General features: G+C 38.7%; 2 protein-coding genes and 1 long non-coding RNA gene across 3 annotated transcripts in view; 1 reads left to right on the top strand and 2 right to left on the bottom strand.

The window, feature by feature from the left end:
• The window catches only part of LOC127554827 (uncharacterized), a 65,339-nt gene that overhangs the window by 4,153 nt on the left and 38,021 nt on the right, over positions 1 to 23,165 (bottom strand). The window lies entirely within an intron of this gene.
• Positions 1,821 to 23,118, bottom strand: RPUSD4 (RNA pseudouridine synthase D4). Its single transcript, XM_051986705.1, has 7 exons — positions 22,893 to 23,118; positions 17,156 to 17,321; positions 8,917 to 9,118; positions 7,101 to 7,194; positions 6,878 to 7,022; positions 6,388 to 6,485; positions 1,821 to 2,491 (listed from the first exon to the last, which is right to left on the bottom strand). Exons 1-7 carry the CDS (start codon positions 23,091 to 23,093, stop codon positions 2,291 to 2,293), a joined length of 1,107 nt encoding a protein of 368 aa, XP_051842665.1. The 5' UTR covers positions 23,094 to 23,118; the 3' UTR covers positions 1,821 to 2,290.
• The window catches only part of FAM118B (family with sequence similarity 118 member B), a 100,453-nt gene continuing 99,397 nt past the window's right edge, over positions 22,110 to 23,165 (top strand). Inside the window, exon 1 of the mRNA XM_051986712.1 lies at positions 22,110 to 22,192. The gene's annotated coding sequence lies outside the window, so the exon portion shown is untranslated. The remainder of the gene's footprint in view (positions 22,193 to 23,165) is intronic.

The raw sequence follows: 23,165 nt of genomic DNA, 5'->3' as shown, positions 1-23,165 counted from the left end.
AGTTACTTCCCTTCATCTTAGCTTCAGTTTCCTCATCTGTAAAATGGGAATAAAAATAGCACTTGCCTCACAGAGTTATTGTAAGGTTCAAAGAGGTAACACATATAAAGTACTTTGCAAGATTTAAAGTGCTATCTAGCTTTTATTATTTAATCTCTCTCAAGCCTCAGTTTCCTTATCTGTAAAATGAGATTAATATCTCAACTATATAGTAATTCTATAGTTGTGAGAATCAAATGAGATCATGTACATAAAACATTCTGCAAACTCTAAAGTTCTATGTAAACATTATTGTTATGTTATGACTACCAGTTTCCCAAGTGCTTCAATCACTTACCTCCCTGACTTAGGATTTTTCTTCACTCATTTCCCTATTATGTTCCATCAATCTAACTCCATTTCATTTACTGTTTTTTAATAATGCTTCTTCCTTTTCTCAAAGGAATTCAGGTTAAGGTATCTCCAGGTCTCAAAATGCAGTACTTTTATTAGAAGAATGCAGATTTTATTTAAGATACCCCAAATATGGTTAGGAATTAAGCAAATATGAAAGTATATTCATAAAACTAAAGCCATCTTCCATGCAGGAGATGAACAACTCTAAACAATCATGTACTATGGTAATGGGCACCACAGAAACGGTGAAGAAGAGGGCTCAGAAAGATGTTTGTGATAGCTGCACACAGGGAGCACGTAACAGCTGCACTGGAGGGTCCTTTCCCCCCATTAAGCTACCACTCCTTTAACCTTTGATTCAGTCAAAAGTAATTTGAGTATATTTGGCTACAAGAAATAAGCTGACTCTAGCTAGGACTGAATGAAAAAAAAGCCAAGAGAATCTGCATTCCTGAAGGAGTACAAGATGGCTGTTTTCTTTCTTCAGACATAAAGGGGGAATCTGGCTTCCAAATCAGATCCAATCAAGAAAAAAAAGAAATAGAAATACTTGTATAATTACATATTTGGACACAAGCAACAATACTACTTTAGCACTGAATAGTTAAGTTCTTTTATACCTATTAAATCATTTGAAAAATTCTACCTCTGCTTCTTGAATTCCTTTCCCCTTTCCCCTTGCTTCTTCATTATTCCTTAACAAAATATCCAATATTGCCCCCTTTCCTGAGTTCTATAGCTCATAATTACTATTGAAATAGTTCTCTCTCTAGCACTCTTTCACCCTTGTTAAGAATTCCTTTTTCAGTATGTATGGAAAGCCCAAAGTAGCAGACTGTTTGAAGAATGTTAAAGAGTAGAAGTTTACAAAAAGAGGAGAGTGACTGATCCCTTAAAGAAGAGGGACATCTTTCAAAATAGTTCATGCAGTCAAACAATCCCTACAGGATGAGTGCTCAATCTCAGCTCGGCTGCAAATTTTGGGGAGCATTATAGAAGCCATTCCTGCATTTCCTTTTGCTTCCTCTTTATGGAAGGAATTCAAAATAGTACAACAAATACCAAAAACAAACAGTAGGACTTTAAAAAGACAGGCCTTGAATTGGAACAGTTGAGATGATCAAGAGGGAGACATAGAACTCAAAGCCTGAAAAACAGCAAGAATGAAGATGTTAGAAGAAAAGACCATGAAGCTCATATTTAAGGCCTTAAATGGCATGCCCTCATAGCCATCAAGGTAACCTGGAAATCTGGTATGGATGAGTTCCTTACTGTAGAAATGGAGAAGTCTAATACTCCTAAGAGGTCCTGGCACATAAGGAGAACATTTGAGAAGCCATGTGAATCCTGTTTGCCCAGCACAGCAGACACAGTCTAAGCCATGATGGGCATTCAAGCATAAGAACTTACCTGGTAGAGGCACATAGTTTAAATAAGAATTTTATTATAGAGATTGATTCTTGTTTCTGTCTGTGGGGATTACCTGCATATAATGCTCCCCACTTAGATTTGTCTGCAGAGCTTGGCTGGGTTCTTCCATTCCAATAAAGTGAGAGGGTAATGCAGACCCTCAAAAAAAGCATCTCCACATTATGCTGACCTTAGCTTTGTTTTACATAAGAGAATCTGAAATAACTGAGATTCTTCAAACCATATCTAATGTCTCTTGTACATTCAGATACTGAATTCTAATTCCACAGAGAGCCAACCTAGCAAGCTCTCCAACTTCAAAGTCAAAGTACCTAGAGAATGAGGAAGACTTCTTCCTCCGGAGTCATTTCTTGAGCCTTCTTGCTTCGCAGAATACTGACTCCAAGGGAACAAAGCCAATGAGGCCAATGAAAAATGGCCCAGTTTTTCTATACTGGAATCTCTGTAGTACCTTATTTTAATCTCAGTCTTTCTCTGGGAATTTCAGTCCTAGACGTGATAAGGAATGCACAAAGAAGTGGGGCAGCTTGCAAACCAAGTTAAGTTCCTGCCTCTCAGACCCTAGAGGAGGTAGGATCAACTGCTGGGCATGCAGGTGGAGAGGAAGGTGACGGGTCTTTGCCTTTTCCAAACTCAGTTTCTTCAGGATGCCAGAAGATAGCTTCTGTAAAAGGGAAAGAGGGCATGTTAAAAAGGGTGGAGACTATCACCGTTACTATTTAATACTGTATTAGAAATGCTAGCTCTGGCAATAAGAGTTGAGAACGAGATTAAAGGAATAAGAATAGGCAATGAGGAAACCAAATTATTACTCTTTGCTGATGATATGATGGTATACTTAGAGAACCCCAGAGATTCTACTAAAAAGTAATTAGAAACGATCCACACCTTTAGCAAAGTTGCAGGATATAAAATAAACCCACATAAGTCATCAGCATTCTTATATATCACTAACAAAACCCAACAGTTAGAGTTATAAAGAGAAATAGACTATTGGCTAAGAAATAGACTAGTTGATCAATGAAATAGGTTAGGTTCAAAGGACAAAACAGCCAATAACTGTAATAATCTAGTGTTTGACAAACCCAAAGACCCCAGTTTTTGGGATAAGAATTCATTATATGACAAAAATTGCTGGGAAAATTGGAAATTAGTATGGCAGAAACTAGGCATTGACCCACACTTAACACCATACACCAAGATAAGGTCAAAATGGGTTCATGACCTAGGCATAAAGGATGAGATTATCAATAAATTGGAAGAGCATAGGATAGTTTACCTCTCAAAGGTAAGGAAGTTGTTGGAATCTTTTACAAACTGCTAACTCATTAGAGTTGATAGATTATTGATCTGATCTTACAAGAAGATGTTTTGGGCCAGAACCTGAAACAAGGTACTAAGTAGAACTAATTAATACAATGCTTGTGTTCACACCTTTACTCATTGGAGTTCACAAGTATGGGAGTTCACAAAGTTAACTGTGTAACTTTGTGAATTCACACCTCCCTTGAAGCTCTTGGGGCCAGAGAGCACTCTGAGAGAAAACCCATAATCCCTCTCTCTCGTATCCCACAATTCCTCTCTCTTGTATAAAAGAAACAGACAGAGGCTCTTGGACAGATTTCACCAGAATTACATGAAGAGTGGAGGTGGCTAGAGGCTGAAGAGAGCAGAGGCAGAAGCAAAGGACAATCTGCAAGAGCTCTTGGAACCAAGCAGAGAGATAGTCCTTATCTAACCAAGCTATTTTGGAAGGAAAAAATAAACGTTTGTATTTTTACCAGCTGGCTACATTTGGGGTAATTATCGATCCGAACTGATACTCAAGGCTGCCTCCAAGAAAACCTCCTCGAGAAACCTACCCTCTCCCCCAGAGAGAACTATTCTATTTATTTCAAAAGAACAAGATCACCACAGGAAGTTATGACCAAAGAAGAACTAGAGATCACTATTGACCACAAAATAAAAAAATTTGATTATATCAAATTGAAAAGTTTTTGTACAAACAAACCTAATGCAGACAAGATTAGAAGGGAAACAATAAATTGGGAAAACATTTTCACAGTCAAAGGTTCTGATAAAGGCCTCATTTCCAAAATATATAGAGAATTGTTTCTAATTTATAAGAAATCAAGCCATTCTCCAATTGATAAATGGTCAAAGGATATGAACAGACAATTCTCAGATGAAGAAATTAAAACTATTTCTAGCCACATGAAAATATGCTCCAAGTCATTATTAATCAGAGAAATGCAAATTGAGACAACACTGAGACACCACTATACACCTGTCAGATTAGCTAGAATGACAGGGAAAGATAATGCGGAATGTTGGAGGGGATGTGGGAAAACAGGGACACTGATACATTGTTGGTGGAATTGTGAACACATCCAGCCATCCTGGAGACTATTTGGAACTATGCTCAAAAACTTATCAAACTGTGCATACCCTTTGACCCAGCAGTGTTACTACTGGACTTATATAACCAAAGAGAACATAAAGAAGGGAAAGGGACCTGTATGTGCCAAAATGTTTGTGGCAGCCCTGTTTGTAGTGGCTAGAAGCTGGAAAATGAATGGATGCCCATCAATTGGAGAATGGCTGAGTAAATTGTGGTATATGAACGTTATGGAATATTATTGTTCTGTAAGGAATGACCAGCAGGATGAATACAGAGAGGACTGGCAAGACTTACATGAACTGATGCTGAGTGAAATGAGCAGAACCAGGAGATCATTATATACCTCAATAACAATACTGTATGAGGATGTATTCTGATGGAAGTGGATTTCTTCGACAAAGAGATCTAAGTTTCAATTGATCAAAGATGGACAGAAGCAGCTACACCCAAAGAAAGAACACTGGGAAATGAATATAAATTGCCTGCATTTTTGTTTTTCTTCTCGGGTTATTTATACCTTCTGAATCCAATTCTCCCTGTGCAACAAGAGAACTGTTCAGTTCTGCACACATATATTGTATCTAAGATATACTGTAACCTATTTAACATGTATAGGACTGCTTGCCATCTGGGGGAGGGGGTAGAGGGAAGGAGGGGAAAAGTCGGAACAGAATGAGTGCAAGGGTTATCCCTTGTTGTTGTATGTTGTAAAATGTTGTAAAAAATTACCCTAGCATGTTGTAAAAGATTATCTGTCAATAAAAAGTCATTAAAAATAAATAAATAAATAGATAAATAGTAGGGGGGAAAAAAGGTGGAGAAGGGGCAGCTAGGTGGTGCAATGGATAGAGCACCAGCCCTGAAGTCAAGAGGATCTGAGTTCAAATCTGACCTCAGACACTTATTGTGGAATGCACAACCCATGAAAATGCCAGAAAGCAAACCAGCTGTTCTGGCTCTCACGGAGACCATGAAAAACGACCGAAAGAAAGACAGACACCGGTAAGTGAAGTTCGGTCCAGAAGAGAATAGAGAGAGACTTGAGCACTTTATTATCATTAATAGTACTCTTAAATGCTTTCTAACCACAATGTTGCTAAGGAAATACAAATGAAAACAAAAAGTAGATAAATCAGTCAGTGTATGAAGAGACTACGAGAAAGTTGGATTCAAGAAGAAACTTTAGCATTCTCAGACAAACTGTCTCTCCTCCTTTCTATGCAGGTATCTTAATTCTGTTCTCATGAGAACTCAGTACTCCTGAAGCTTCCAAGCTTCTGCCAGCCAATGAGCAGACTGGAATTGGGGTTTGTGCCAGGTCAGAATGCCACGAATTACTGCAAAGTGAGTGCAGATTGAGCAGGCCAGAAAGCCTGGGAAAGTACAGCTTGGAAATAGCAAGCTATGAACATACTAGGAAGGTGATTACATCACCAAGGAAGGGTATGATTACCTGGGAGGTCGCAACTTAACACTTCCTAGCTGTGTGACCGTGGGCAAGTCACTTAACCCCAACTGCCTCACGGGGAAAAACAAGGGTGAGGAAATATCCTCAAGTTGCAGGAAGGACCTGAGAATCTCTGCTTTGAGGATACCGCTCCTAAAAATCGTCATAGGAGACAGAGCAGTTGTTTAGACCTCTTTCTTCCAAACACCACTTGGGATGTGATTAGATACAGTTTTGAGATCTTTATATCCAGAAATCACAATTCTGGGTGAACTCATTTGCTACCAAGTTGGCTATGAGACTTTCAGAAAGAATGGGTTTTATCAGGCCTACTGAGTCCCTTGATTCTTTGCCAGTAGTGAGAAAGGTTACTGTTAACTTTAAGAAACCCAAAATTAAAGCTGAGAATGAATGAAACAGAAAGGTTTTCCTGATTAATCCTATGCAAGCTCTTCCTTGTCCTGATCCACTTTGTTCTGTCTATGAATTTTTATCACACATGCAATACATTTTTGCTATCTGAACATCTAACTCTTCTGGGTTTAAAATACTCAAAAGCTGTGATTGCCTGATGTACATTCCCCAAATGTCCAGCGCAATATTACATATCAAAAAGGAATGTGATAACTCTTTGCTAACTGACTTGTTCTGGAGTTTTGATGCACAAAGAAGAATCTCTTTCCTTTTTTGTGATGCATTAGGGACCTCTTACCTGGGGTGCCAACTTGTTCCAGTCAGAGTATTTGTGATCCCCAAGGACTGGACACCCCAATCCAAAGGCTAGGTGGACTCGAAGTTGATGCTTCACCCCTGAATAATTGCAGAAAAAGAAAACCAGCAGATTTTTAAAAAATCCATCTCATTCAAAGCACTGGTGTATGTGTCCTATTTTCTTACTAAAAAGTGAAAACCTTGGGGATAGTGTCTCAATTACCTTGCATCTCCCCCAAAGTCTAGGACTATGCGCTACAATTAGAAGCACTTATTAAATGTTTACTGAATCACACTGAATCACTCTGGATCACAAAGAAATGACACAGACTATTCAGAATACCTACAAAGTCATGTCTATTAAGACTATCACAATGAGCACTGGACAGAATGTCCTATAGGGGGCCTAAAAAGCTTTGGTCGGTTATAACTGCACCAAGACATTTTGAAAAATTCTACATTTGCTAACTCATTCTAGGGCAATTCCTCACCTGTGATGGGCTGTAGCTCTAAGAAGGCACAGGACAAACTGCTGCTTAGCACCTGATACTGGGTCACAGCAACATGAGCATGCCGATTTGGACGGATCTTCATGGTTTTCCCATTCTCCATGCGGTAGCTGGGGGCCAATGTCATCTGCAGCCAGAGGAATCAAGAGTTATCTTCAAAGAAATAGGCTGAAAAGAATACTGTGCACAGAAAAACCCTACATACCTTATGGTGTTGCTGCTGGCCTTGCACCTCCTTCTCAATGAGAGGGATATCTATCATCCCTGCTGAATGCACGGGGACCCCCACACAGATGGCCCTGAGGGGACAGGACAGAGCACAAGTATAACACAATTGGGGAAATTGGGGGGGGGGGCGGAGAAGAGAAGCCTGCAGTGTAGATATCTATAGATGTATAACATAATTGTAAGTTTACCTGATGTATCTATATTGTCTTTAGGTGCCTAGCACAAAGCCAATCACAACTGGCTATTTAATATTTTTTTTTAAATGAGGAAGATGACAATAGAAAGATAAGAGGGACTAGTTCCATCTTCCTTACCAGAAATAAAACAAAAAAAAAAAGACTGTTCCCACATAGTACCCTCTCCTAACTATAGGGGAATAAGGTTCATCTCTCATCAGCTTGCCCTTCTTTGTAAGTTTAGGCTTCCTTCCAGAAAAAGATTATCGGCTAGGTGTTCCTCAGAACAAAGGATTAAAAGAATAGCATGTGGTTTTTCACTCCCACTGTCCCATTCCAAGAAATCCATTGCTTAATATGGACTGCAGGCAGACAACAACCATCATCTTTTTAATCTTTGTTTTCCAAAGGGGAGGTTCCTCTAGGACAGAGCCTCTTAAGAGGCGGTCCACAGAGAGATTTCAGAGGGTTCTGTGAATTTGATGGGAAAAAAATATATATCTTCATTCTCACTAATTTCTTTAGAAGTTCTTTCAATTACTTAAAAGGATGATTCTACAAAGTCATACCATAGGCATCAGCAGACGGCCAAAGGGATCCATGGCACACATACCAAAAGGGCAAGACCCCCTGCTTAAGGGCAGGGACTAAGTCCTAGGAAAGGCTATAGATGTGTAAAAATAGCACTTCCAATAAACCTCATTAAAAGTACAAATCTGTAGGAACTTCTATCTATTTATATGGACTGCTGCAAAACATAGTCTTGACAAACTTCTTAAAACCCTGTTTGGTAAAGAGAAGGAACTCATTTACTTCAAACTATTACCAGCTGAGGCTGCTAGAGGGCGCAGTGGAGAGAGCACTGGCCCTGGATTCAAAAGGACCTGAGTTTAAATCCGGCCTCAGACACTTAACATTTACTAGCTGTGTAATCCTGCACGAGTCACTTAACCTCAACTGCCTCACCAAAAACAAAAACAAACTATTCAGAGTTGCATCTTTGATGGTAGCAAAAAACTGAAGAAAAATTGGGTGCCCACTATTTATGTGTATGAACAAACTGTGATTATATAAATGTGATGGAATATTGTTGAAGGATAAAAATTTATTTGAATTGAAAATGAAGAATTTAGGGAATTTTGGGAAAACTGGTATGAAGTGATACATAGTAAAATATATAATATTGAAGCATGAAGTGATATATAATTAAGTATATAATCATGAAGCATAATAATCACAATAACATAAAAGAAAACAACACTAAAAGACATGAAAAGACAGACTATGCTAAATTAACTTTAACCCCAAAAGACCAAGGAAGAAGCATGTACCTCCCTCCTGTTATTAAAGAGGTAGTACTATATTACAGTTATAAAAGGAAGTTAGAAGTCATATGCTATCAGAATCAGAAGAGTTTTTATGGGAAATAGGGAAAAAGAAAGCAGAGTATTGGGAATTGATGGTCATGGACATATATAAACTCCTTGAGGGGAGAAGAACATGATAAATCTTTTTGTCCTGAAATGTCTTGTACACATTAGGTACTCAATAAACATTTGTTGAGTGAATGGACAAAAACTCCTCCATCTAAGTTTACTGTCCTAATGTTGCTCCTACCAGTACTTCTTTGCCACCTGCCGAGTTTTAAACAACTCTTGGACTTGGTGAGCCATTTCCTTGTCCCGAGCCAATACCATCACCCCTGTTGTCTCCTTGTCCAAGCGATGGCAGAGGTGCAATGGCTCTGCTTTATTGCCATATAACATCTTGGCCAAAACAGGCAGGATGTCAGTGATACAGCTCTTGACTCCTGGGCCACCTATGAAGAAGGAAGAACAAAAAGGACTGAACAACCAAAAAGAAGGATTCTACAAAAAGATAACACCATTTCTTGGAAGGAAAAAAAGGACTGTTTCCCAAAACTGTCAAAGAACTTTAGTAGGAACAAGTAGCATTCTCTTCACTCTACGAAAAGCTATCTGTGGGCTCTTATCTCAGGGTTTTCAATTGGGGGCTGAGTGGGCAAAGAAAAAAGAGCGTGTCCATGTTCAAGGAGCCTGAAGATCTGCAAATCCTGCTTGAAAAATGGAAAATCATTTTGCTCTCTGTTCGAAGCTGGCCTTTTCTAGCTTTAAGCTTTCAGGTATGCTATTGCCATAGCTCAACCAAACTTTAAAGGTACTCCTGTTTTTAAAATCATACTCAAGACTTAGTCTCTTAAGTCCTAGATAACCTCAACAGTCACTACTAGTTACTCAATCTAGTCTCATGTGTTCAACTATCAGTTCTAAGCAGACAACTCCCAGATTTATATAATCAGCCTCAGGTTCTTTTTCCAGAATATTAGCACCTCATCTGGAAGCACAACAGGCACCTCAAATTCAACATGCCCCAAACAGAAATGATTTGTTTCCCACTCTTTCTCTAATTCTACTTCTCTTCTAAATTCTCTCTCTTTTTTTTTTTATTAATAACTTTTTATTGATAGAACCCATGCCAGGGTAATTTTTTACATTATCCCTTGCACTCACTTCTGTTCCGATTTTTCCTCTCCCTCCCTCCACCCCCTCCCCTAGATGGCAAGCAGCCCTTTACATGTTGAATAGGTTACAGTATGTCCTAGATACAATACATGTGTGCAGAACTGAACAGTTTTCTTGTTGCACAGGGAGAACTGAATTCAGAAGGTAGAAATAACCCGGGAAGGAAAACAAAAATGCAAGCAGTTTATATTCATTTCCCAGTGTTCTTTCTTTGGGTGTAGCTGCTTCTGACCATCTTTGATCTGAATTAACTCTCTTTATTGAAGAGATCCACTTCCATCAGAATATATCCTCAAACAGTATCATTGTTGAGGTATATAATGATCTCCTGGTTCTGCTCATTTCACTCAGCATCAGTTCATGTAAGTCTCGCCAGTCCTCTCTGTATTCATTCTGCTGGTCATTTCTTACAGAACAATAATATTCCATAACATTCATATACCACAATTTACTCAACCATTCTCCAATTGATGGGCATCCTTTCATTTTCCAGCTTCTAGCCACTACAAACAGGGCTGCCACAAACATTTTGGCACATACAGGTCCCTTTTCTTTCTTTAGTATCTCTTTGGAGTATAAGCCCAGTAGAAACACTGCTGGATCAAAGGGTATGCACAGTTTAATAACTTTTTGAGCATAGTTCCAAATTGCTCTCCAGAATGGCTGGATGTGTTCACAATTCCACCAACAATGTATCAGTGTCCCTGTTTTCCCACATCCCCTCCAACATTCCACATTATCTTTCCCTGTCATTCTAGCCAATCTGACAGGTGTGTAGTGGTATCTCAGAGTTGTCTTAATTTGCATTTCTCTGATTAATAATGATTTGGAGCATATTTTCATATGTCTGTAAATAGTTTCAATTTCTTCGTCTGAGAATTGTCTGTTCATATCCTTTGACCATAAATTCTCAATATTAAGGTTCTAACATTCTTCTACTCAGTTATGCAACATCAAAATGATCTTTAGTTCTTCCCTCTTCCTTGTATCCATTCAGCTTATCGAATCTAATTCTACAATATATCAGTCAGTAAACAAATACTATGTGTCAAGCATCATTCTAAGCACTAAAAAGAGGCCAAAAATCCCTGCCCTGAAGGAATTCACAAACTGATAGGGAAGACTAGACGCAAACATACATGTAAAAATAAGTTGCATGTAGGATAAATAGGAAATTATTAACAGAGGGAAGGCATTAGATAAAAGATATTTTCCTAGAGAAGATGTGATTTAAGTTGGAACTTGAAGTAAGCCAGGAGGCAGAGATGAGAAGGGAGAATCTTACCGACATGGATGACAATCAGAGAAAATGCAAGGACCTGAGAAGGAGAGGACCTTGTTTGTGTAACACTTAGACCTGAGTCGATGGATGGAAGACTGAGGTATGAGAAAAACGAAAATATAGAGGAATTAGGTTGTAAAGGGTTTTGAATGTCAGAAGACTTTGTATTTGATCCTGGAGGTGATAGGGAGCCCCTAGAGTTTACCGAGTAGGGGAATGCCATGGTTAATCTGTACTTTAGGAGAATCACTTTCTTATCTGAGTGGAAAACATTTTGAAGCAGGCAGAGCCACAGAGAAACTACTGCACTAATTCAGGCATGATGTGATGAGGGCCTGCGCCATGGTCCCGGCAGTGTCAGGGGAGAGAAGCGTGACGTTTTTGAGAGGTGTTGCAAAGGTGAAATCAGGAGTGGATTTGGGGAAAAGGCGGAGGAAGGAGAGACACTAAGAAGCTGAGAATGACAACTAGGCTTTGAGCTTGGGGAGGGGAGGATGGTGTTGACCTCAACTAATAGGGAAATTTGAAAGGAGAGAATATTTAGGAGGAAAGATAATGAGTTCCATTATGGACATGTTGAATTTAAGATGTCTACTGGACATCCCGTTCAAGATGTCTGAAAGGGAGTTGGAGATGTAAGATCTTTAGAGATCAGCAGAAGCTTAAAGCAGGATAGATAGATTTGAGAATCATTAGTATAGAGAATCTTTAAATCCAGAGGAGCTGAGGAGATCACTATATAAAGTAGAAAAGAGGGATAAGAATCCAGGACAGAGCTCTGTGTGACTTATAGTTAGAGTGTGTGAACTGGATAAGCATCCAGCAAAGGAGAATGAGAAGGCAAATTCTGAGAGGGAGGAGAACCAGTAGAGAGTTGTGTCTCAAAAATCTAGAAAGAAGAGAGGTCAAGGAGAAGAGAATGATCCACATATCAAAAGCCCCCAAAAGGTCACAGAGCAAGAGAATAGAGAAGAGGTCGTGGATTGCCCAGTTAGGAAATTGTTAGTAACCTTTCGGAGAACAGTACCAATGGAATGATGAGGTCAGAAGCTGGATTGTTAAGAGATAGTAGAATGAGAAAAAGGGGAGGCACCTATTGCAGATGGTCTTTTTGAGGTGTTGAATCACAAAGACCCCAGATCTCACATGTGTCCCCTTTTCTCCAGTCACATATCACCATTCTAGCTCCAGTCCTCATCACTTTCTGCCTGGACCACCACAATAGACTTCTAATGGGTCTCTTTTCCTCAAGTCTCTTCAGTCTTGTCTCCACAAAACCACGAATTGTCATACTCAAAGCTCACTTTGTCACTGGTGTCAGGTACAAACTCCTAGTGGCTTTCAAAAACTTTTGGTATTTGGCTCCAACCACGTTTCAAAGATTATTACACATTACTCTCCCTGAAACCATCCACATTGCAATTAAACTGGCCTAGTTTCTGTTCCTCATTAAGGGCCTTCTGTGTTTTATGTCTACGTTTTTATCTTTTGTGCTTGGAACTCTCCTCATCTCCACCATTTATATCCTCTAGTTTCTTTCAAAGCTCAGTTCAACTGTTATCCCCAGATGCCCTTTCCTGATTCCCCCCCCACTGCTAGGGACTTTCCTCCCAAACTATTCTGTACATTTTTGTATTTAGTTCTTTATGTATACAGAATCATATTTGCCTATAAAAGAATGTAAATAGATTTGAAATTGTTTTGGATCATTGTATTGCTGAGAATAGCTAAGTCTTTTATAATTGATCATCACACAATATTGCTGTAACTGTGTACAATGTTCTCCTGGTTTTGTTCACTTCACTCAGCATCAGTTCATCTAAGTCTTCCCAGATTTTTCTGAAATCACTCTGCTCCCTGCTTATTATTTCTTATAGCACAATAGTATTCCGTCACAAGCACATATTACAACCTGTTAGGCCCCAGCTGGTGGGTCAATTTCTAATTATTTGCCACTATTACCAGAACAATAAAAAGCTGCTCTAAATATTTTTGTACAAATAGGTTCTTTTCCCTTTTTTTTCATCTTTGAGATACAAACCTAATACTGGTATTGTTGGGTCACAAAGTATGCACAATTTTATAGCTGTTTGTGTAGAGTTCCAAGTTGTTCTTCAAAATAATTGGACTAGTTTACAATTCTACCAACACTGGATCAGTGTCCTAATTTTCTCTTCTCTTCAGCATTTGTCATTTTTCCTTTTTTTATCATGATAGCCAAACTGATAGGTGTAAGATTGTTTTACAATCAGTGATTTAGAGCACTTTTTCATATGGCTATTAATTGCTTTGATTTCTGTTAGAATCCTTACAAACTGCTAACTAATTAGAGTTGATCTAATCTTACAAGAAGATGTTTTGGGCCAGAACCTGAAACAAGGTTCTAAGTAGAACTAATTAGTACAATGCTTGTGTTTGCACCTTTACTCATTGGAGTTCACAAGTATGCCAGCTTCACAAAGTAAACTTTGTAACTTTGTGAGTTCATACCTCCCTTGAAGCTTTTTGGGCCAGAGAGCACTATGGGAGAAAACCCATAATCCCATTCTCTTAGAAGACTCAGATATAAGGCCAGTGAAGAGAGGGCTATTCCAGAATATATTTTCCACTTGGCTGGCTGGTCGAAGAAGAGTTCAGCTGGATTGGAGAAGAGCACTCTGATACAGACACAGAGCACTTTGGGAGATTTCAGCGGAATTACGACAGAAGCCCTCTCTCCAAGTCAAGAGAGATCTATTCCAGAATATTTTCCATTTGGTGGCAGAAGAAGAGGTTTCAGAGGATAAAGCTACGAGTGGAGAGTTCAGTGGACAACCAGATCCATCTTCATCTCACACCACTGTAGTTGGTGGCTGGGCTCCTGCACTTCCCCCACTGAGACCAAGCTAGTCTGAAAGACTCACCAGAAAGCTAGCCGAGCCCCAAGTGAAGGAGACAAGAGATTCATTCCATCTCTGTGCTGGTTGGAGGCTGAAGAAAGCAGAGGCAGAGGCTAAAGGACAGAACCTTTGGATGTGGAGATATTTGGAGGGCTCTAAGCTAAACCGGCTGTGTTTTGAGAAGAACAAGAACTCCAACATTTGAGCTCACAACAATTTCTACTTCTGAAAACTGCCTGTTCATATTCTTAAACTATTTATTAACTATCAAATGGTTCTTACATTTATAAATTTGGTTCAGTTCCCTATATATTTAAGAAATTATTACAGTAAAAAAAATTGTTTTTCTTTACATTTTGGCTGCATTAGTTTTGTTTATGCGAAAGTTTTTAAATTACTGTTATCAAAATTATCCATTTAATTCCCATGATCCTCTCTATCTCGTTTGTTCATTAAACAATTCCCTTCTCCAAAGATCTGACAGGAACAATTTTCCATGCTCCTCTAATTTGCTTATGATATCACTCTTTATGTCCAAATCATGGACAATTATCCCTTCCACATCACATATATCAAGGACCAGCAAAAGAAATTAAATGATAATTTGGGGGATTTTTGTATAAGTTATATGCAAAGGCCAACAGATGACACAAAAGATTATGAAAAATTCCAAATTTTACAATAAGGTATTGTAAAAACTCTATAAAATAAAAAAAAAAAAAATCAGACTTCTTCTCTGGTACAAAAAAAGAGCCAAAAAAATTTACATGGATTTTTCAGATCTCAGGGGCACTGTGCCCCTTAACCCCTCTGATATGAAAGAGCTAACTACCCATTTTGACCTTATTTTGTTATAACATTTGAGATGTTGTTCTAGTTTCTGTCAAACTGCTTTCCAGATTTCCCAGCAATTTTTGTCAAATAGTTAGTTCTTATCACAAAAACTAGGGTTTTTGGATTTATCAAACACTAAATTACCATATGGTAATTTACCACAGTGCCTTATGTATCTAATCTGGTCCACTGACGCACCATTCTATTTCTTAGCCAGTACCAGATTGTTTTGATGATTACTGCTTTGTAATAAAGTTTGAAATATTGTACTGTTAGGCCACCTTCCTTCATAAGGAGAGAGACACTATCTCAAATTTAAGGCTTTTTCACACTTGCTGTTTTTGGAGCAAGTTTTGGGGATTTGGAAGTTTTTAGTGCATTCAAGGCAGGGTCATCTGGGGAAAAGTGTGATCACTATTTTCCTGTTCTTTGCCCAGGAAGGGCTCTTGATCCCTTGAGATTGCAACCAATATTGCTCTTCAGAACCCCTGATCCTTTGGGCTCAAAAGTGATTCTGTGTGATAGTCTTTGATCCATTCTGACCAAGATTGATACCTTTTCTCAAGGCTCTTTCTCCCTCTTGATTGAAAGTGTTCCTCTCCACCTTTGAACGATGACTAGAAGTGGGTACAGACTAAATAGTACCTTTGTCTAGTGTTAGCATGGGGTCTCCTGTAATCTCTTATTGACCAGTTGTTAGGTAACCTGATTATCTCTGATATGAGAACTCCTTAAGTTCTATTACTACCACTAGTCCCATCACTAGCATTCATCCACATCTCCTTTAGGCTAGCTTCATCCCCACATCACAGATGTCTTTCTGACTTCCTAAGGTGTCTTGAGTTGGAAAAATATTTTACTTTCATTAGTTCAGCCACTCCAGAATTCAATTTGAGGTGTTACTTGAAAGTTGTTTCAACAGGAATGTTGGAAAAGATCAGCTATGTGCTCCCTCTATTCTGCCACCTAGACCTTATCCCTTTTGATTGTTTCTAAATTCCTTTTTAGGCAGCTCCTCTATAATGCCTTCTCTGTTCCTTTTATCTGAATGTGTCAGCATTCTCTCACTCAAGTTTTATCAAAAAACATGTTATGTGTAGTGTTCCCTAGCCCAGCAGAATATAATCTTCTTATCAAGCCATTCTCCAGTTGATAAATGGTCAAAGGATATGAACAATTTCAAATGAAGAAATTGAAACTATTTCTAGTCATATGAAAAGGTATTCCAAACCACTATTGATCAGAGAAATGCAAATTAAGACAATTCTGAGATATCACTACACACCTCTCAGATTGGCTAAGATGACAGGAAAAGGTAATAACAAATGTAGGAGAGGATGTAGGAAAATTGGGACACTGATACATTGTTAGTGGAACTGTGAATGGATCCAACTATTCTGAAGAGCAGTTTGGAACTATGCTCAAAAAGTTATCAAATTGTGCATACTTTTTGATCCAGCAATGTTTCTACTGGGCTTATATGCCAAAGAGATATTAAAGAAGGGAAAGGGACCTACATGTGCAAAAATGTTTGTGACAGCTTTGTAGTGGGAAGAAACTGGAAACTGAATGGATGCCCATCAATTGGAGAATGGCAGAATAAGTTGTGGTATATGAATGTTATGGAATATTATTGTTCTGTAAAAAATGACCAACAGGATGATTTCAGAGAGGTCTGGAGAGACTTACATGAACTGAAGCTGAGTGAAATGAGCAGAACCAGGAGATCATTATACACAGCAACAAGACTATATGATGATCAATTTTGATGCATGTGGCTCTCTTCAACAATGAAATGATTCAAACCAGTTCTAACTGTCCAATGATGAAGAGAGACATCTACACCCATAGAGAGGACTGTGGGAACTGAGTGTGGACCACAACATAGCATTCTCACTCTCTTGGTTGTTATTTGTTTGCATTTTGTTTTCTTTCTCAGGTTTTTTTTTCTTCTTGATCCAATTTTTCTTGTGTAGCAAAATAACTGTATAAATATATATATGTATATATTGAATTTAACATATATTTTAACCTATTTAACATGTATTGGACTACCTGCCATTTAGGGGAAAGAGTTGGGGGAAGGAGGGAAAAATTTGGAACAGAAGGTTTTGCAATGGTCAATGTTGGAAAATTATTTATGCATATGTTTTGTAAATAAAAAGTTTTAATAATAAAAAAAGGAATATAATCTTCTCATGAGTATATACTGTGTCATTTTTCTATTTTTGTACCCTTAACACCTAGCACAGAGCCTTGTATGTAGCTGGTCCATCAACAATTCAATTAAGTTCATCTTTTCCTTCTCTAATCCTTACCATGCACAGGGAGACCATATGGCTTGTTAATGACAACAATGTTCTTGTCTTGATGTAGGATCCCTCTCTTCAGTGCCTTAGATAACACATTGGGATGGACATTCTGCAACTGCTGAGTGTACCGTTTCAACTCCTGTACTCTCCTCTGAATAGGGTCTTTAGGCACCTGTGAGAGAAAAAAGGTATGAATCATAATGGCCTGAACAGTCTACACCATGAATTTGGGAACAGTTGGAATGGGCTATACATCCAATAATTAGAAAATGGCTAAATAAATTAAATATTTAAATATTAGGTAAATAAAAATAAATGGATATAATTGCACCATGAGAAATGACAAATACTAAAAAAATACAACTAAATATAGAAAGATACTAACAAATAACAGCAACAAAATCTATATGCAAAAGTTTCAGGGTTTCTTAAGCATTCCTAAGTTGGAATTCTAAAATTATGAGAGCTGTAATTAATGATGGACAAGGAAACATACCATTGGAAGAACTGAATTCTCTAAATCTTGACAGTTTCACCATAAAGTGAAACCAGATGAAAGAAGAAAGTTGCATCTAAGTGAAAGGTTAGCTCATAAGGTTTTCTTGAAGAAGCAAATAAAAGAGTGAGCCATGGTATTTTATCACATACCTCGGGGTAACAAGAAACATTTCATGAGGCATTTGGTCACCTTGTACTGCAATACATATAAGTATCTGCAAGAGGACAATCATGAGAATAACTGTGTAATCTATGACAACATCAACTGAAGACAATGAGGTAGAAAAATTCTCAAAAGAATGAATATATAAATGAAAAAATATATTAAGCAATTAATATATACAAAGTATATACTAAGACCTGGAGCTACAAAGACAGTTCCTATTCTCAAGGAGTTCACATTCTAATATATGGAGTAATAAAATATATGTAGATGGTTTTAGCTGCAAGTCAGATAGAAAGGCTTGGTGGTCTTTAAGATACAATAAAAAAGCAAATGGTAATATATCTCCTATTATATTAGGTGCATTGATTAAACCATTTTTCCTTCTAATGTTGAAACATTTGACAGTTTCAAGGACTCTAGCCATAAGAATTTTCTTTTCTACAATCTGATGTCTAGGGATTGTTCCCTGATATAATGGCTGTAGAAGCCAAGCAGAAAACAGATCTGGCAATATTGGAAGCATTGCTATTCCAGGAGCTTCAGGTTTACCTGCCTGTTGATAGGAATTTGCAGGTAGCTGGTATGAGGAGATCTCTTTTCTTCCTTCTATAATGGCTGTAAAGGCAGGCCAGAAAAAGGACCAGTATTCTGAGGTACACTGCTATTCCCGGGCCTCTCAGGCTCAGAGTCCTGGGCTTTCTCTCCCAGAGTCGAGGAGAAAAGGTACCTGAAATCACGGTGGTAATCTGCCATGCCTAAAACATGCCATCTCTAATCTCTAATATTTCCTTGATGCTTCAGCTAGGTTGGATTCTCTGCCCTGTCAGTGGCAGGAGGTCTTGGTATTAGTGAGGATGGCAAATCTCTTCTCCATAGGGTATATTCTCCATAGGGATAGAGGCTCTTGGATTTAACTGTCTGCCTATGACAATGATTGATGGAGGAAATAGCAGGCCCCTTCTCCATAAAGGCTACACACATCTATAAGTAAATATAAAGCAAGAAATAAAGACTCTCTCTCTCTCTACACATACATACACATTCACATAAATGGGGGCAGAGAGGGAATCAGAGTAGGCATCACACAGGAAGTAACATTTGAGCTTACAAAAGCCCACAAATTAAATCAGTCAACCAGCCAAAAAGCATTTGCTCAGTCCTTACAGAGAGCCACATACTGTGTTAAGTACTAGGGAGACAAGAAAAGACATGGCCTGTAATGACCACGCTAGCACCGAGGACACTCCAGAATCAGCCGCAGTCAGGATAAGCAAAAGACCTTAATCTTTATTCTCCGTCCCCAGATGCAGGATTGAACAGGATGGAAGCAGAATCTCCATGAGGATCTTCCCTCTAGTCTACCACCAAGAGTGTGTCCCTGGCCAGCTTTACTCCACCCCCTAGTCCCTCCTACAATCCTCTATACACCAATCATTGAGCCAGTACAGATAGTGGAAAGGACCATTTTCCAAACATATACCTGTAGAGTATCGCCCAATCAGGAGTTAGCCTCAGGCACTCAGCAGTCTCAACCTCAGTGCATCAACCCAATAGTTTCAGCCCTCTACAATGGCCCCTGCCTCAATTAGTTCACATACTAATAGGTAAGATAAAATGTAAATAATTATGTGCATAGAAGATATATACAGTATAAATGGAAGGTAATCTCACAGAGAAGGCACTAGCAATGGGAGACTAGGAAAAGCCTCTCACAGAAGACAGAATTTGAACTGACTAAATTCAAGAAAACTAAGAAAGCTAGGAGGTAAAAGGGAAAGTATACCCAGCATGGGGGCAATCAGGGAAAAGTCATGGAGATGGAAGATGAAGGGTAGCAAAAGGACTAATGTAGCTAGATTATAGACTGCATGGAAAGAAGTGAGATGTAAGAAGGGTGAAAAGTGGATAGAGACTAGTCTGTGAAGAGCTTTAAAAGCCCAACAGCACAATTTACATTTGACCCTAAAGTAAATATGGAGCTACCAGAACTTTAACTAAGTTACTAACTTAACTAAGTAAGGAGCTGACACAGCAGACCTGTGTTTTAGAAAAATTACTTTGTTAACTGAGTAGAGGCTGGATTAGAATGGGAAGGAACTTGAGACAGGGAGAACAACTCATAGGCTATTGGAATAGTTCAGGTTTAAGGGGATGAAGGACTGTACAAGGTAAAGCTGTGGGAGTGGAGAGAATGGCATATATACAAGAGATATGAAAGGAGAAATGACAAGATTTAATAACAAATTGCACATATGGGATGAATATGAATGAGGAACTGATGACAGATTATGAGTTTGGGTGACTGGGAGAACAATGGTTTCCCCAATTGTAACGAGAAAGTAGAAAGTGGAGAGAATATGTTTTGAATATATTTTGGATATGCTGAGTTTGAGACTCTTATAGGACATCCTGCTTAAGATATCCAAAGGAAGCTAGTGAGATGGGACTAGAGCTCAGAAGAGAGACTAAGGCAAGATACATAAATCTGAGAATTATCTATATAAAAAGAATAACTGAACCCAGGGAAACTCATGAAAGTACCAAGTGAAATAACAGAGAGGAAGAAGGGAGAAGAGTTTTTGCAGAACTCCAATGGGCATAATCTGGAAAAAGAACCACCAAAGAAGATTAAGAAAGAATAGTCAGATGATACCAAAAGAAGAGAATACTGTCAAATAAAAACCCAGAGAGGGAGAATTTTCAGGGGAAGAGGGTTATCAACAGTGATAAAGGCTCAGAAAACTCAAAATGTAGAAGAATTGAGAAAAGGGCCATTAAAGTTGGCAATTAAGATAGTATTAGTATGGGAGTGTGGTGGCACATGAAAGGCTGAGTGAGGCTGGTGAATTACTTGAGTTCCAGAGTTCTGAACTTTAGGAAAACAAAAGCTGACTATACATCTACACTGAGTCCTGCTTATAGTAAGTTCCTAAATACAAGGAGCCAAAGACTGCTGAAGAGGCAAGCTGGCTCAGATTGAAAACAGTGGATCAAAGTTGGGCTGATCAGCAGTGAGATCAGGTCCTTGGTGGCCAGCCATGACACTTCCAATTGAGGCAAGATAGGGAGACCTAGTCAAAAATTTTAAAAAATATATCATTAATAATTATGAAACTCAATTAAATGCAGTCAAAAGCCAAAACAGAGGAAATAAGAAAAGAAATAGAAGCACCTATGTTAGACAACTTTAAATTTAGCCAAGAAGGAACTAAATATGAATGATCGGATCAAATGAGGATTTTTCTTAAAGACACTGGAAACTTGAGTGTGTTTTCGGCAGAGGAGGAGGAACCCACAGCTTGGGGGAAAAAAGTAAGATTAAAGAAAAAGAGGATCTGGCAGAGAACTGGAGAAAACTGGAGTGGTTGGGATCAAGGGTGTATGTGGAGAGATTGCCTTGGCAATCTCCATCTGAGTTAGGAGTGAAAGAGAAGGAATAGAAGATGTTTGAAATGAATAAGAAAAGCAGAAAGAATGTTTGGCACCTCTGATGTAATCTAACCCCTCATTTTACAGAGGAAATTGAGACCAAAGAATGGAACAAAAAAGACAGGGATGACGTAAAAGATGAGTAACTAACAAGCTAATATAATAATAAGCTAATAATAAGAGACTGAGAAGACTCTAAGGCGATGGATAAACTTATATGGAATGAAATGCATGGATGATTTGGTATCTGTCATTTGGGGGAGTTTTTACATAGGGATTACCCATCTTCTTAAGTATGAAAGTATACAAGAAAGATGTCTTTAAGAGAATTGAGCATCCATTAAGCTAGTAAAAATGCTAAAGATGTGAGATCTCACTTCAATGTCCTCCTTCTATTATTTCCTATTTATCCAGTTCTCTTTTCCATTAGATCGAAAGAACTTTGAGGATAGGAACTGTCTTTTGCTCTTATTATATCTCCAGACCTTAGTATGATAACTAGCACACAGTAGGAAATTAAATAAATATCTACTGATTGAATGAAAACTCCTTGATGGAAAAGAGGCGTCCTACTGCTGGTAGAGCTGTGCATTACTTCAACAATTTTGGAAAAAAAAGAAAATGACTAAATCGTGTATACTTTAATACAAAAATGCCACTACTGGTATCACAACCCCAAAAATTATCAGTAAGAAAAGAACCATATGTTGAAAATGTTCATAGCAGCAATGAGCTTTAAAAAAAAAATAGCTGGAAACAAAAATTGTGTCCAACAATCCGGGAATGAGTGAGCAAACTCAGGTATATGAATGTATGATTCTGAAGCCAATTCAAATGTAACGGAATACTGCTATTCCATAAGGAATGAAAAAGTAAGAAACGTGGCAAGACTCATACGATGTGACAGGACCCATAGCAACGTAACAGCACATACAACTGACCAAACCAAGGTAAATCAAATTATTACTGAGAGGTAACAAAACATGGGCCATCGTTAGTACCATACTATCAAAGTCCAAAGACACACAAGTCCTTTGTTAACAAAGGATGACCAGAAAGTTGTGCTAGAAAGGTTTTATTGAGGGGTTTGTTTGGGTGTTTATTGGGAATTATCTGTTGGGTCAAACAAAATATATAAAGATATTTCCTTCTTTCTGGTCCAAATGTTATCAAAAGTATATTTTTGAAATTAAAATATAACTTTGGATATTACGGTTTCATTTCTCATTTTCCTTTTAAATGAAATTTTATTAACATTTTTCATTTTAAAATTTTGTTTCTTTAAATGTTTTTATATGTGTGTTTTGGGGCTAGTGACGTAGGATTTAACTCCAAGTTAAAGAGTTGCTTAAAGTAGCGATAAGTGACACGACTGGCCCGCGGTCACAGTGGGAGACCAAGGCCGGCCTTGAACCCGGGTCTCCAGAATTCAAGGCTGGCGCTCTTTAAAACCCCGACAGTGTTTCCGAGGAGATAATAATTAAGTCCCTTGTAAAATAAGCACTAGAGCTACGCCAAGGTGAGGAAAGCGGATAACTATTGCAGAGCGCCCACTTCCCGGACCCCAGGGGTCACGGTCCCCCATCATTCTCCCGCCCCCCGTCAGGGGCGCGCACTGCCTTCTGGGAGTCGTAGTCTTGGCGCCCTCACCTCCCTCTCCTTCGATTTCAGTTCTTCCTTCTTGGCTCTCAGCTTCTCCGCTAGCTGCTGAGCACTCAAAGGCCGAGCTGCGGCAGTAGTAGAACACAAGCACTTGGTCACGAGGACGAAATGCTGCCCAGAAATGCGGCCGGTATTTCGGGCCGAGAAGCTCAACACACTTCTCGCGGACGCCGCCATTTTGCCTGTCATGAGGGAGGGAGTGAAGCCTACAGTAGGCGGGGTGAGGATGGTGCAAAAGTGTGAAGGGGAGGTTCCATAGGG

This window comes from Antechinus flavipes, chromosome 3 (genome assembly GCF_016432865.1).
Source record: "Antechinus flavipes isolate AdamAnt ecotype Samford, QLD, Australia chromosome 3, AdamAnt_v2, whole genome shotgun sequence".
NCBI lineage: Eukaryota > Metazoa > Chordata > Mammalia > Dasyuromorphia > Dasyuridae > Antechinus > Antechinus flavipes.
Note: the sequence above shows the minus strand (reverse complement) of the source record. Positions and strands in the feature narration are given on the sequence as shown.

Excerpts from the sequence above, each read along its gene's own strand:
- RPUSD4 (XM_051986705.1), bottom strand. The coding sequence starts at position 23,093 with ATGACAGGCAAAATGGCGGCGTCCGCGAGAAGTGTGTTGAGCTTCTCG. Across the intron at positions 7,195-8,916 it reads CAGGTGGCAAAGAAGTACTG|GGCCATCTGTGTGGGGGTCC; the intron begins GTAGGAGCAACA and ends CTGTCCCCTCAG. Across the intron at positions 7,023-7,100 it reads GCCAGCAGCAACACCATAAG|ATGACATTGGCCCCCAGCTA; the intron begins GTATGTAGGGTT and ends CTCTGGCTGCAG.